This window comes from Arvicanthis niloticus, chromosome 12, assembly GCF_011762505.2.
Source record: "Arvicanthis niloticus isolate mArvNil1 chromosome 12, mArvNil1.pat.X, whole genome shotgun sequence".
Taxonomy (NCBI): domain Eukaryota; kingdom Metazoa; phylum Chordata; class Mammalia; order Rodentia; family Muridae; genus Arvicanthis; species Arvicanthis niloticus.
In genome coordinates, this window is record NC_047669.1 from 21,728,887 (window position 1) to 21,742,579 (window position 13,693).

Consider the following 13,693-nt stretch of genomic DNA (forward strand, 5'->3'; position numbering starts at 1 on the left):
TAAACTTGTTTCCTGGCCTTCACAGAGCACACTGAGAGCTAACAGATACAAAGTACTCAGAGCAGCCCTGCCACTGCGAAGGACCCAGTGAACTAGTGTGGTGACTACATACCTGCCATTATGTAGCCCCATCCCTTCAAGATAGTGTAGTGATGACAGCCCATGTAACTGTTTTGAAGCCTTTTCTATGTCCTGGGGTTTCTAGCAGAAATATAATTGACTTTTCACATAGAAAGTAATATGTTCTTTATACTTATTAAAATAGTTTCACAGTAACTGGTGAAATTTTCTGCATAATTACTTTTACCCTGCTTAAGGAATAATTATCCCTGCTAATGGGAACTATCATTATCATAATCATGATTATTATCCTAATCTAAAGCATCTATTAAGAATTTGATTTTGGCTTCTAAGTAGGCTAGCCCTTCTTTAGAGCAAGTTTGTGGCCTGCACTTGGGGTTTTTATTCTCTAAGACAATAAAAATGCTAGCACAGCTCAGGGCCAGCCTTCAACCTGTTAGTCGTTCTCAAAGACCCTTGTTGGTAAGTTTTCTATGATACACGTTCTTGTCTTTCCTAAGACTGTTTCATAACCAGCTTCTCCAGCACATCTGGAGGTCTTATCTCTAAACAGTATACAAGCCTGGTGGTAATTATATTTACTTCTAAATTGACTCCCAGGGTGCTTGCTTCTTATTTTGGTGGGTTTTGTTTTGTTTTGTTTTGTTTTTTGTCTTTATTCATTTATCTCTTGAGTATATGGATGCAAGCAAAGCTTAGAGGACAACTTAGGGATGTCAGTTCTTTTATTCCACTCTGTAGGGTTCCAGATGTCACACTTAGGTCTTCAGCCATGGTGGCAAGCGCCTTTACCTGCTGAGCCATCTCACTGGACCTTTCTTGCAGTTTTTAAGACAAGGTCTCACCATGTAGTTCAGTCTGGTCTAGAACTTACTAAAGACCAGACTGGACTCAAACTTGTAGCAGTCTTCCTGATTCTACCCCACAACAGCTATAAGAGTTGTTTTCCATTTTTTCTTATGTGTGTGGTGTCTGTGTGCTTGCAATATGTATATACACATGAGTGTGCCAGTATGTGTGCATGTGTTTCCAGTTGCTCGTACAAGTGGAGGCCTCAGATTGACATGTCTTTCTCAATCTCTGTCCACCTTACTCCCTTGAGGGAACTTCTCAGTCAACTCAGAGCTCTCTAATACGGCTAGTCTCACTAGCCAGCTTGCTCTAGGAATCCTTTCAGTCTTTTTGTCCTTTTCCTTGTGTGAGCCACCCACACACAAGGCTTGCAGCTAGATGGATTTTATATTTTGTTTATTTTATTTCTTGGAGATAGTCTCACTATGTATCCCTGACTGCCCTGGAGCTTACTCTGTAGCCCCTGGTATCCTCAAACTCACAGAGCTCTACCTGCCTCTGCCTCCTGAGTGCTGGGATTAGAGGTATGCACCACCATGCCCCCACCCCCAGATGTTTTTCAGAGAGTGTTTATGCTGGGGATGTGCTCAGTAATACAGTGCTTGCCTAGTATGCATGAGGCCTCTCCATCTTTCACATGTGTACACCTGTGCTCACATCCTTGACAGTTTTAAAGAGCATACTTTATAGTGATCTCCAACCTAGATCCATCCAGAGTTTCCTCATAACCATTCAAGCCATGCATTCTTTGCATGAAACTCACAGAAATGGGCCCCTGTGTTCCTGGGAAGTAGTATGGCAGCAGGAAACCCACAGAAATGGTCCCTGTGTTCCTGGGAAGTAGTATGGCAGCAGGAAACCCACAGAAATGGTCCCTGTGCTCCTGGGAAGTAGTATGGCAGCCTCCCTGGTTCTTTCATCTTCTATCCTTCAGTAATGCCTTACCTTTTGCAGGGAAAAGTTCCCCAGCCTTATCTTACACTTCCCCTGCCCTTGCCCAAGGGCCACTTACTAAGGAGTCCAGGTTCCTTCTGGTGGAGAGTTGTATTAAGAATCATGGTCTGAAAATCCCCACATGCAGGACATCGAGCACAAAGCCCACCCCTAACCAAGAAGATATTTACAGTTGATATCTGGGAAAGGGAAAATCAGTTTAGCCAATGAAGTGACACACTCCAGTCCAGGGCCTATGCTCAGAAATGCCTGACCAGTATAAATCAGACCATGGGGTTTTGGTTGCTTTTTTTTTCTTTTGGGTTGGGGTTTGGAGGTGTTGTTTGTTTTGTTTGTCTTTGAGAGAGAAAGAACATAAGGTTGTGTATGTAGGAGAGGAGTATCTGGGAAGGGAAATATGATCAAAACATAGAATTTTTTTTTAATTTAAACTTGCACTTTAGTGCCAGGCGGTGGTGGCGCACGCCTTTAATCCCAGCACTTGGGAGGCAGAGGCAGGGGATTTCTGAGTTCAAGGCCAGCCTGGTCTACAGAGTGAATTCCAGGACAGCCAGGGCTACACAGAGAAATCCTGTCTCGAAAAAACCAAAAAAAAAAAAAAAAAAAAAAAAAAAAAAAAAAAAAAAAAAAGCACTTTAAAAAGAATTGGAGTTTGAGCAGTTGAAGAGCTTACAGTTCCAGAGATGCTATTGATTGTTTATGGATTCTTTTAAGTATAGAGAACTAAGGCATACTTTCTGTATATGTGCATACACACATTCACATTTAAAAGTACTTCTATAGCTAACTTATATGTGCATGTGAATATATGTATATGTTACGAGGTTAGATTGATTCCTCCAATACTTGAGTCTAGTGCTCTCATTTCATGTTTGCAAACATCTCTACCAAGAGCAAGAAGCCTAAAGTATGTATGTGTGTGCGTAGCTCTCTGAGATCATATTGACTGCACTCTTGTTCTTCAAATTCAGCCTTTTAAAGGAATGCTGGGGAAAGATACCATTTGCAAGGTAAGGAGGGGTCATAGGAAAGGCAAAGTTGAGAAGTTAAATGAACCTATTATAGGGTTAGCTGATTGGTCAAATTGAGCCTGCAGGGGTTTGGGTGGGGCTGGTTTGGGTTAAGTTGCTTTTTTGTTTTGTTTTGGGATTTTTTGAGATAGGGTTTCTCTGTGTTATAGCTCTGGCAATCATGGAATTCACTGTAGACCAGGCTGGATTAAAGATGTGTGACACCACTCCCCACTCCTTTTTTTTTTCTTTCTTTCTTTTTTCTTTCATTCTTTCTTTTTTTTTTTTTCTTTTCTTTCTTTCTTTCTTTTTTTTTTTTTTTTTCCTGTGACAGCCTCACTACATAGTCTTGTTTGGCCTGGAACTTACTATGTAAACCAGGTTAACCTTGAAGTCACTCAGATACATCTACCTCTGCCTTCTAGGTGCTGGGATTAAAGACATGTTTCACTATACCTGGTAGTATAAAAGCAACCAAGTAGTATAAAAAGTAGTATAAAAAGCAACCAAGATTTTTTTTAAGTTTTTGTTCATGCACAACCCAAATTATTTACTCTGTAGGGCCTCTTTCAGAGAAATACTTGGCTTAGAATATTGCTTTGGACCACATAGTGTCCCTGTCTGCACAGGTGCCAAATGCATTGTCCAGATGCTGTGTTGAAGACATGATCCTAGTGTTGATGGTATCTGGACAGGAGCCTTTTGCATTTGGCTAAGGTCATAAAGAATGTTTTCTTATAGGATACTGAAAAACTCCCTTCTCCACCCTCATGTAAGGCTGCATCAGGAAGGTAGGTAGCTACCAGCAAGTCACAGCCAGCCATTCTGCCACCCTGGTCCAGTCTCCAGCCTTTGGAGCTGTGAGAGAACTGACTTCCATTGTCTAGGGCATGCAGTCTGCTGGGGCACACTAAGAGATAGACACTCTCCATGCATGGTGTCCCAAGAACAGCCTCTAGTCCCAACCCATATTTTACTGTAACCTTATCACATCACTTCCTCCCTGCCTGTCTTCTCTCTTCCCAGCCAAAGGGGTATTAAGAAGAGGAAAGAAGGCTTGCCATAAAGCTTTGTCTCAGAAGTTCTTTGAAATAAATGGAGTGATAAACAGCAGGTTTCAAAGTACTAAGAAGAATGGAGTTTCTATAAAAGTGGCTTTCTTGTGTGCACCATCTGTTTTTCTTTGAATGTAACAAAAGTGACAGCTTTCCATGCGCTGATAGTCCCTGTGCCTTTTAAAGTCAAACATATGATGCTATTTGTGCATAAAGGTTTTTCTCTTGTGCCCATTTGTTTTTCCAGCTTGGATTTCTGTGTAAACTCCCTTGGCTAAACCACACAAGCCACCTACACGCTACCTCCTTCCTGGCTTCAGATCAGGAATAGGAACCAGTGCCTGTGGTGTGCAGTGGGATCTAGCACACTGCACCAGTGAGGTACCTCTGTTAACCCTTTGTGTGCCTTCATTATGAACATGCATCTCTGACAAACAGCTGCCTGCAAGACACTTGGGGTCATGGAAGTGGCTCAATTAACATATTGTTTGCTTAGCATGTACAAAGCCCTCAGTTTAAACCCTACCTCCATATAAACCAGTATAGTGGTGCATGCCTGCAATCCAGCATCCAAGAGGTGCAGACAAAAGGATCAGAAATTTAAGGTCATCTTCAACCACATAGGAAGTCTGAGGCCTAGGCTAGAGACCCTGTGGATGACTGCCTTATCCTGCTCTCTGTCTTTCCTAAGCCTTAATTAATAAATCCCAGTTGTCATCCTTTCCCCCTTTTTACCTCATGTGACCCCTTTCCCCCTTAAAGATCAGTATTATTTATTTATAGAAAATCTTGTTTTTTAAAGCAACTTTATGAATTTTTTAAATTAATTGTAATTTTTAAAAATTCACCATTTTAGGTATCTCACTACTTTTTGGCAAACTCAGCAAGTTGTACAAGCAACGTACCTTAATCTAGTTTAGAACATTTTATCACCATAATATGATGCTTTGTGCCCTTTTATAGTTCAGTGGTGTTTCCAGCCCCAGCCATCATTTGTCTCCAAATTCTAGACACTGGCCACTTACAAATGGCTTCTTTTACACACCATGACGAGTGTTTTTGTTGGTTTATTTAATTCCTATGTGTTGTAGCACATTCCTTCCTTCATGTTCCTGAATCATAGTCTGTTGTATGAATATATTATCTGTCCCTGGTTAGTGGATATTTCAGCTGTTTAAACTTTTTTCACAATTATGAATTATGACACTTCCATGAATATTTGCATGCACCCCCCCTTTTTTAAAATTTTACTATGTAACTTAGGCTGACTTCAGGTAGGACCCCCTCCCTCAGCCCTCTGAGTGCTAGGATTATAAGTGTATACTCAGCTTTAAATCTCTTCATCTTTTTTCTTTCTTTCTTTTTTTTTTTTTTTTAAGAAAAAGATTCTTTTCCCTCATACAATACATCCTGGCCACAGTTTTCCCTCCCTCCACTCCTCCCATCTCCCCTCAACTTCCCCTGACCCCCAGATCCACTCCCCCTTGGTTTCCCTTCAGAAAGGACAAGCCTCCAGGAGACAAACATGGCAAAACAAGAAAAAAAAAAAAATAAGACAAGACAAAGGCCTTTATACTGAAACTGGACAAGGCAATCTAACAAGTAGAAGAGTCTCAAGAGAAGCAAGAGTCAGGATATACCTACTCCCACTGAAGTAGAAGTCACACAAAGACACCAAACTAGCAGCCATAACATACACACAGAGGATCTGCTGCAGACTCTTAGAACAGGCCCTGTGCTTGCCGCTTCAGTCTCTGAGCTCATATGGTCCCGACTTAGTTGATTCAGTGGGCCATGTCCTCCTGGTATTCTCTATCCCCTCTGACTCCTGCAGTCCTTCTTCCCCTTCTCCATGGGATTCCTCAAGCCCCAAAGAGAGGAACTAGACAGAGACCTCCAATAAGACTCTCTCTGAATAATGTCTGACTTTGGGTCTTTGCACCCACTTTCATCTGCGGCCAGAGGCAGCCTCTCTGATGGCAACTGGCCAAGGCACTGATCTATGAGTGTAGAGAATATCACTAGTAATCATTTCATTGCTTGTGGTTTTGTTTGGCCTGTTGTGTTTGGTTCTACCCTAGGTGTCTGGGCTGTCCAGTTTCTAGTTCCTGGCCATCTAGGCAGTGGGTTCTCTCCAGTAACATAGACCTCAAGTTAAACCAGACACTGCTTAGCCACTCCCACAATTTCTGTGCTACCATTGCCCTGACGCATGCTATACGTAGAACAGATTATAAGTGAAGGCTTGGTGTTTGAGTTTCTCTTTTGGCAGCCTGTAATATACCTTCCCACACCACTAGAATGTAGGGATGAAGGCTCCATCTATCCAGACACCAGCTTGACCTCTGTATATTCAACGAACTCCTCTTATTCTTGATAATGAAGTTGTATATCTCTATTTCTTAATTTGAGATAGCTGATATGCTGATTGTGCCTCTCCCCACCCTCAGCACACAGGGAAAGGCAGGAAGACAAGGACAAATTTGACATCAGCCTGGCTGTCTCCAAAACAAATAAAGAGAACTGAGATTGATTCTTTAAAATACTTGTCCTTTGCCTTCTCAAAATGTCTTCCTAAGCCACACTAGCCTAAAAGAACTTCAGGAAGCTATTGATCATTTCTCTGTGAATTGCTACCCCCTAATAGCTAGGAGGCTCTCCACTTGTTGGATAATAGTCCAACTCTTGCTTTCAAAAATAAAAGGTTAGTTTTCGTGTGATGTAAGAGACATTAGTTCCACACAGCCCTAGGACAGACCTATATTGGAGCTGAAAAAGCTGAATCATGAGACATGGTCTGTGGAAGACATTACCATCAAGGGAGAATAAAATACTCTGTTTCTGTAAACTCCCCTCTCTCACAAAGGCAGCTGCAGTATTCACTGAGAATCTTTTTATTTATTTTTTTTATGTACAATGGCAGTTTGACTGCATATCTGTGGGAAGGTGTACAGGAGTTACAGATAGTTGTAAGCTTCCATGTGGGTGCTGGGAGTTGAACCTGAGTCCTCTAGAAGAGCAGCCAGCCAGTGCTTTTAACTGCTGAGCCATCTCTCTAGCAGAATAAAATATTCTGATCCCACCTACCTAGCAACCAGTTCTCTTCTCTCCTGCCTCCTCCCCATTGCCTTGCTCCACTTGCTAGGACTGGATCTCATAATGTTAGTTCATCTAGTGACTTTCCAGACCAAGGCTATCTCATTCCTTTCCAAGGCACTGCACAGGATACCCTTGATAGCTCCCACTCAGTTCACCCATTCTCTGTAGGATTCTTCCTTGATCCTGGACTCCGATTGTGTGGATTTAAGTACAAGGCCTAGAATTTAGAAGGTAGCAGGTATTCTTGGCCAGCTGCTTTGTTAAGTTGGTTTTCTGATCTCAGACCAATATCTTATTCCTTTTGCTTTTAACCATTAGCTTGTAGTAATGGTGTCCTTCTTACATACTTTAAAGTACATGCCCCCTGTTTCCTATTCCAGGCTAGCTCTGCTAGTTAGCACAAGTATTCTTTTGACAGACTCTGCTTCCTGGCTGGGGTCTGATCTATTTAGAATGTAGTCATGGGGACAGGACTGTAGTAGTCAGTGGCTGAGCGTGTGTTTTATGCCCTCATACCCTGTTGGCTCCCATCTCTTGGGTTCATGAGCCAGAGTATTTTTCAGACTATTCTGAAGTCATTTTGCTGTTGAATTATAGAAGATTTTACATTTCTTTATGTTGACTTTGACATAATTAGGTTTTTACCTTATTTTTATTGTGGTGAAATATGTATGACATTTACTATTTTGGTTATTTTTGTGTGTACAATACAGTTACTTTAAGTACATTCCCATGATTGCCTTCCATCTGCAGAATTTTCTTCAATTTCCCAAACTGAGACTCTACTAGTCAGTTAAACAGTAATCTCTCCCCTTCCTTCCCAGCCCCTAGCAACATTCTGTTTTTACTTTTCTTATCTCAGAATTGACCGCTCACATGCTGCTTGTGAATGGAATCAAATAGTGTTTGTCCCTTTGCAAATAACATATTTAACTGATAATAATCTTTAAGGTTCATTTATCCATGTTGTAACATCAAGTGTAAAAGTTTTCTTAAAGCTTAATATTTCGTATTATGTGTGTGCACATACATGCATGTAGTTGTTGATACATTCACCATTGATGGACTCTTGGCTTCATCCACCTTTTGACTGTTATGACATGACTTACAGATAGCAATTCAAGTCTTGTTGGTCTTCTTGTTGGTTTTAACCCATTACATTTTGTCCTTATTCTTTGTTATTGAGTAATTTCTACAAATCAGAAAGATTTATCTCTGACTTTATCCAAATCTCTTCTTTTTTTTAATTTTAATTTTTATGTATTTGGGTGTTTTGCCTGCATGTATGTTTATGTACCATGTGTGTCCCTGGTGACAACAGAGGACAAAATTTTAATTTTTATATATTTGGGTGTTTTGCCTGTATGTATGCTTGTGTACTATGTGTGTCCCTGGTGACAACAGAGGACAAAAAAAATGGCATCAGATCTTCTGAAACTGGAATTAAGGAGGATTGTGAACCACAATTTAGGTGCTTGGAATTGAGCCTTGGTCCTCTGGAAATGCTCTTAACCTCTACCTCTCCAAATCCCATCTTATTATTGATCTGCAGTTAGAATTGTTCAACATGGCCATCTCCCTGATCCTGACCTTTGAAAGAGTAAGTGTAAAGAGTAAAGTGAAAAGGCTGTCTGTTCCTTCAGACTCCCTACTTGGCTAGAGCAAAGGGAGAGGGTTGAGGTTTATCTGTTTCTTTATTACCTGCCTATGTGCAGGCCACTAAGATGATACAAACCAATATTGGGTATTCAAAAGAAGGGAACTGGGTCTTAGCATGAGTTGAGTAGGTTGGATTCCTTTGCTTCACAGATAGTTGTAAAGCTTTTTCCCGTGAAAAGCATCAAGTGCTGTGGGGTACAGAAGATGAGTTAAGGCACACACTTCCAAGATGAGGCAGAACAGAGCAGGGAGGAGCTACCTGCCGGAAGTCTTTAAGCAGATTTTAGCCGTAGCTGTAAAAATAATACTAATAAAATCTATAAAACATACGTCACTTTCAGGTAACGAGGGTTACAGAGTCCATGAAAAACAATACATCCTATAAGCTTAGATTTTGGTATCCATAGGCTTTAAGCAAAGCTTCATAGGCAGACTTGGGCCCTCAGTGTGAGCTTTAAAGGTACTTAGCTCTGGCCTTACTGTGGCTAATAGAAAAGCACCAGGAAAGCAAAAAGTACTTCTGCTCTTGACAGTATGAAATTCTTAGTATTTTTAGAGAATAGTAACCATGCATTTATGAAGTTCTTTGTCAGGGCAATTTAGTTAATAGCTATGTAAATGACTACTTATTTCACTGTGTAGGTGGATCGCTTCATGTACACTTTCTGAGAAAGAATGGAAGTGCTAAAAACTGTTGGCTCTGCAGATGGAGAGAAGCAAAAGTGAAGGCAGGGTCGCTGCACCCTTGTCACTAGGGATTTGGATTAGACAGAGGAATCAGCGCATAGTAGTCTGCTCAGTTCACTAAGTAGGACTTCTAACTCACCAACCATGTAGGACACGGGAAACCGAAGTGAATCGAAGTGCAAGCTTGTCTGTTGGGTTTTGCTCACAAAGAATCATTATAAACTCAGAGTGGGATGGAAGGGTGCTAGAGTCTATTACAGCCATAAATTCCCCTGGGATGGCACCTATCACACATGTAAGGGGACTTCACTTTTTTTCATCATTTTTCCAACATAAGAACAGACAATGTCAGCTCTTCTGGTTCTAGCTGCCTCCTGCGAGCAACCAGGCAGCTTGTCTCCTCATGGAGTGTATAAGCCTGGGCTTGGGGAAGGTGTCATCAGTGCCCAGCATTAGTGCCTGCCTGGTAGATGGTCTGTACCTCTTTTTCCCGTGAGTTCATCCCACCCACCTGTGCTTTAATCCTCACATTTGCGTCTGGAAATGTCCTCAGATTCCTAGCTGTCACACTAATTGCAGTCAAATTCTTGGTGATGGATCCCAAGCTCCCCACCCACTTGTTCTCCTAGCCTCCTCTCCCTACCTACTTCTGACTCCTACCACCTCACTTTCCCCTTATCAGCGTAGCAAAGAAACTTGCTCTATTTCTCTCTTCCTGAGGGCTCCTGCTCATCCAATTCCCTTCCCAGCAGCTCCTACTGATCACAAGCTGCGTCTCCTATCACCTGTTGAGGTACTGTGTCTTTGATCAGCAAACCCGTTCTAAGCTGTGCTACAGCCATTGAGGACAGATGGGTGGCTGTGGCCGGGCAGCCCTGCAGGCTGTGCACATTATAAAACGCCTTTCCGCACCTTCCTTTGTTTGTTCTTACGTCTCTTTTCTTTTCCTCCAGGTGCAGAGTGAAGACAGTGTACTTCTGTTTGTTATTGCCTGGACCATCACAGAAATTATCCGTTACTCCTTTTACACATTCAGTCTGTTAAACCATTTGCCTTACATCATCAAATGGGCCAGGTAAAGAAGTACATGCAGCAAGTACTAACTTTGTAAGAACCCACACCATATTTGCCTTTTATTGCCTGGATATTGCCTCCAACTTCCCAAAACTAAAATTGGATGAGATGGAGGGATTTCACCAGAAGGGTCTTGACTTGATTTTCTCTCTCTTCTGGTGTGTCTGAAGACAATGACAGTGTACCTACACTAAAGATTCACATTAAAGAAAGAAGCAAAGAAAGAATGAATTTAGGCATGGTGATTCATCCCTTTGTTATCTCAGAACTTGAGAGGCTGAGGCAGGAAAATTGCCACAAATTCTGGCCACGGAATGAGACTGTGGTCTCAACAACAGTAACAAAATTGAATTATGACTTGGACAAAAGGCTGATGGCACATCTATTTATCCAGTTGTGATTTTGTGCACGAAGGCCTGTGGGGTGAGGAGGACAGCAGAAAGGTCCGGGCTGACTCTGGAGCTAAGACACCTCATTTCCTAAAAAGAAAACAGTTATTACTAAACAGTTTATGAGCTTAGTGATTGGATTAGGAACGGAATCCAGTTTCCAACATTTCAGGGATATGAGTCTTTTGCTGCTGCGATCGAGCGATCGATCTTTCTTTCTTCTTCTTCTTCCTCTTCCTCCTCTTCCTCCTCCTCTTCCTTCTTTTTCTTCTTCCTCTTCCTTTCTTCTTTCTTTCTTCTTTCCTCCTTCTTTCTTTCTTCTTTCTTCTTCTTCAATAGACTATATTTGGGTGGAGAAAAAAAGGGAAAACTAAAAGCTACCAACCAACCAGCCTGCACCGCCATCATGAAGGCTGTTTGTCTGGGGACACTTGTTGGCCGAGCTTTGACTTTGTTCTCAGAGAATTCTTTGGCTTATTTTTCTCTGTGGTCTAGGGGCAGTTCTTTCTCACTGCCTAATGATCTAGGTTGTCAACAGGGAATATGACTTGTTTCTCGGCAGATTCTTGTGCCTGGAAGCTTAATCCAGGTTAATCTTGAGCCATAAACAGGTACAGTTTTCTTATATCCGAGCTGACGGTTTCCACAGGGAAAATGATGCCTCAGATGTATAAGAGTGTTTTGTCTGCAGGTGTGTTTTTGTGCCGCGTGCATGCCTGCTGCCTGCAGAGGTCACAAGAGGCTTTGGGTCTCTTGGAACCTGAATTGTAGATGACTGTGAGCCACCACATTTGTGCTTAGGAATTGAACCCTGGTCCTCTGCAAGAGCTACAAGTGCTTTTAGTCACTGAGCCTTCTCTCCAGCTCCCTCTGAATTCTTTTAAAAGAGATAAAACTTTTTAAAATGAAAATAATTGTGTGAACCTCTCATGCAATAGTAATTTATTTGTGTGGGTTTATTTGTAAAATTCAAAGATATTAGGCATTTTCTAACGTTAAATTAGTCAAGATTTTACTTTCACAGTAGCTTGTACAGACATTTGGAAAATAGCAGAATGTAGTCGTGTGATGTGCTGTTTTCCTCAGGCCACATGCAGCTTGGCGTGCCTTAGGGAATTCCTGGATGGCTGCTCCACCTCCTTCCTCTGGCCCCACAGGGAAGGCCCTTGTTATAGTTTAAGCCCTTTCTCTACCTCCGCTGTTCTAAAGCTGCATGTTCTGAAGGAGCCAACTTTCGAGGCTGACTGACATTCACTTTGCTTTAGAACATTTGGAGACATGTAGGAACCTACAATAGCCCCTCTGAAAAACTGCCGAATAAAGGCTGAGTATGAACGGGTGATGGGGAGCTGCAGACACTAGCCTTCTGAGAAGGTGGTGCTTGTAAACATGCCTCTGGACACGAAGTGAGGGCTCTGTTCTGTTTCAGGTACACACTTTTCATCGTGCTGTACCCAATGGGAGTGACAGGAGAGCTACTCACAATCTACGCAGCGCTGCCCTTCGTCCGACAGGCCGGCCTGTACTCCATCAGCTTGCCTAACAACTACAACTTCTCCTTTGACTACCATGCATTCCTGATCCTCATCATGATCTCCTACATTCCACGTAAGTATATCTATGTGACAAAGGTCAGCTCCGCAGTAACTAGAGTTACGGCTTTGTCTTATATGTAATATAAATCACATTTATGGGGATGCTCTGGTTTTTATTGACCACTGATTTTCAGAGGGAATTTTCTCTGGCACTGATTGGATAAAGATGAGCCCTTCTCTGTAGAGCTGCAGCATGTATCCCTTCTCAGTGTGTAGTCACCCCTGTGTTAGGCCAAGCACTAAGGAGAGAGCAGAAAACCAATGATGGCCTTACCTTAGCTTCATCTTCCTGTCTCTTCAGAATTCTCTACTGTGGTTTGTGAAAAACATTGTAAAAAGATGTTTGCATTGCTCAGTCTATCAAAATGGGCAGTTTCACTTCACTTCAAGAGGTCAGTAGCTGACCAGAAACAAATAACAAAATAAAAATTGATGTATCGTTTTTTCTCCATTTCTCGTTTCCTTGTTGAGTACAAAACCCTCAGACTAGGACACAGTGTTCCCTTCAGTGTGGCTTCCAGTTATTCTAATAGAACCTCTGATGGCTTAAATGTACAAAAAATCAAATGTACCTCTGAGCGCACAAAAGGCAGAGCAGAAAGGGCACATGTGACAGTGCTGTCAGGGAGTGGTGGCTGCTGACCATGAGGGGTGTGTCTTTTCTCAGATTCTGCTCGGTTGCAGCTCCTCTAGTTGGTTTCTAGATTCCAAAGGGACCTTGTTAAATCCAAGGACAAACCAAGTCACTGAACTGCTCATCGCAGTATACTGCTGCCGCTGTGATTCTTAGTCTCCCCGAAGCCTCACTAAGTTCAAGCAGGGATAAATTTTATTTCTTTAGCCCCCAGCATTATCTCAGTGAGTCACCCTACCCATCATAAATGACATGTTTGTGTCCCTCTGTAGAAAATTGCATTTTACACATTGTGAAGAAAAAAAATTCCATCCAGATTTTATCTGAACATTTATCTATTTATTTTTCTTGGACACAGTCCTGCTTCATGATTCAGTTTCCACTCTATTCATTACCAAAACCTTCCTTTAATGCTGAAACCTTGGCGACTAACAGCCAGTTCTCTTCAAAAAACGTGCTGGATGTTGAAACAAAAGGCAAATCTGGAATAGTAAAAATGTACATGACAGGCAAATGCATGGATTTTCACATTTCGGGGTTTACTCCCTGGAGCTTTGTTTTTTCAGCTCCAGAGCAGCAAGGCAGCAGTGATTTGACTACTCTG

The 13,693-nt window shown here is 41.9% G+C and overlaps 1 protein-coding gene across 1 annotated transcript in view; it reads left to right on the top strand.

The window, feature by feature from the left end:
- Hacd2 (3-hydroxyacyl-CoA dehydratase 2) overlaps positions 1-13,693 on the top strand; it is an 86,867-nt gene that overhangs the window by 69,886 nt on the left and 3,288 nt on the right. The window contains exons 5-6 of the mRNA XM_034515403.2: positions 10,351-10,472; positions 12,290-12,468. Of these exons, the coding sequence (XP_034371294.1) occupies positions 10,351-10,472; positions 12,290-12,468 (301 nt within the window). The remainder of the gene's footprint in view (positions 1-10,350; positions 10,473-12,289; positions 12,469-13,693) is intronic.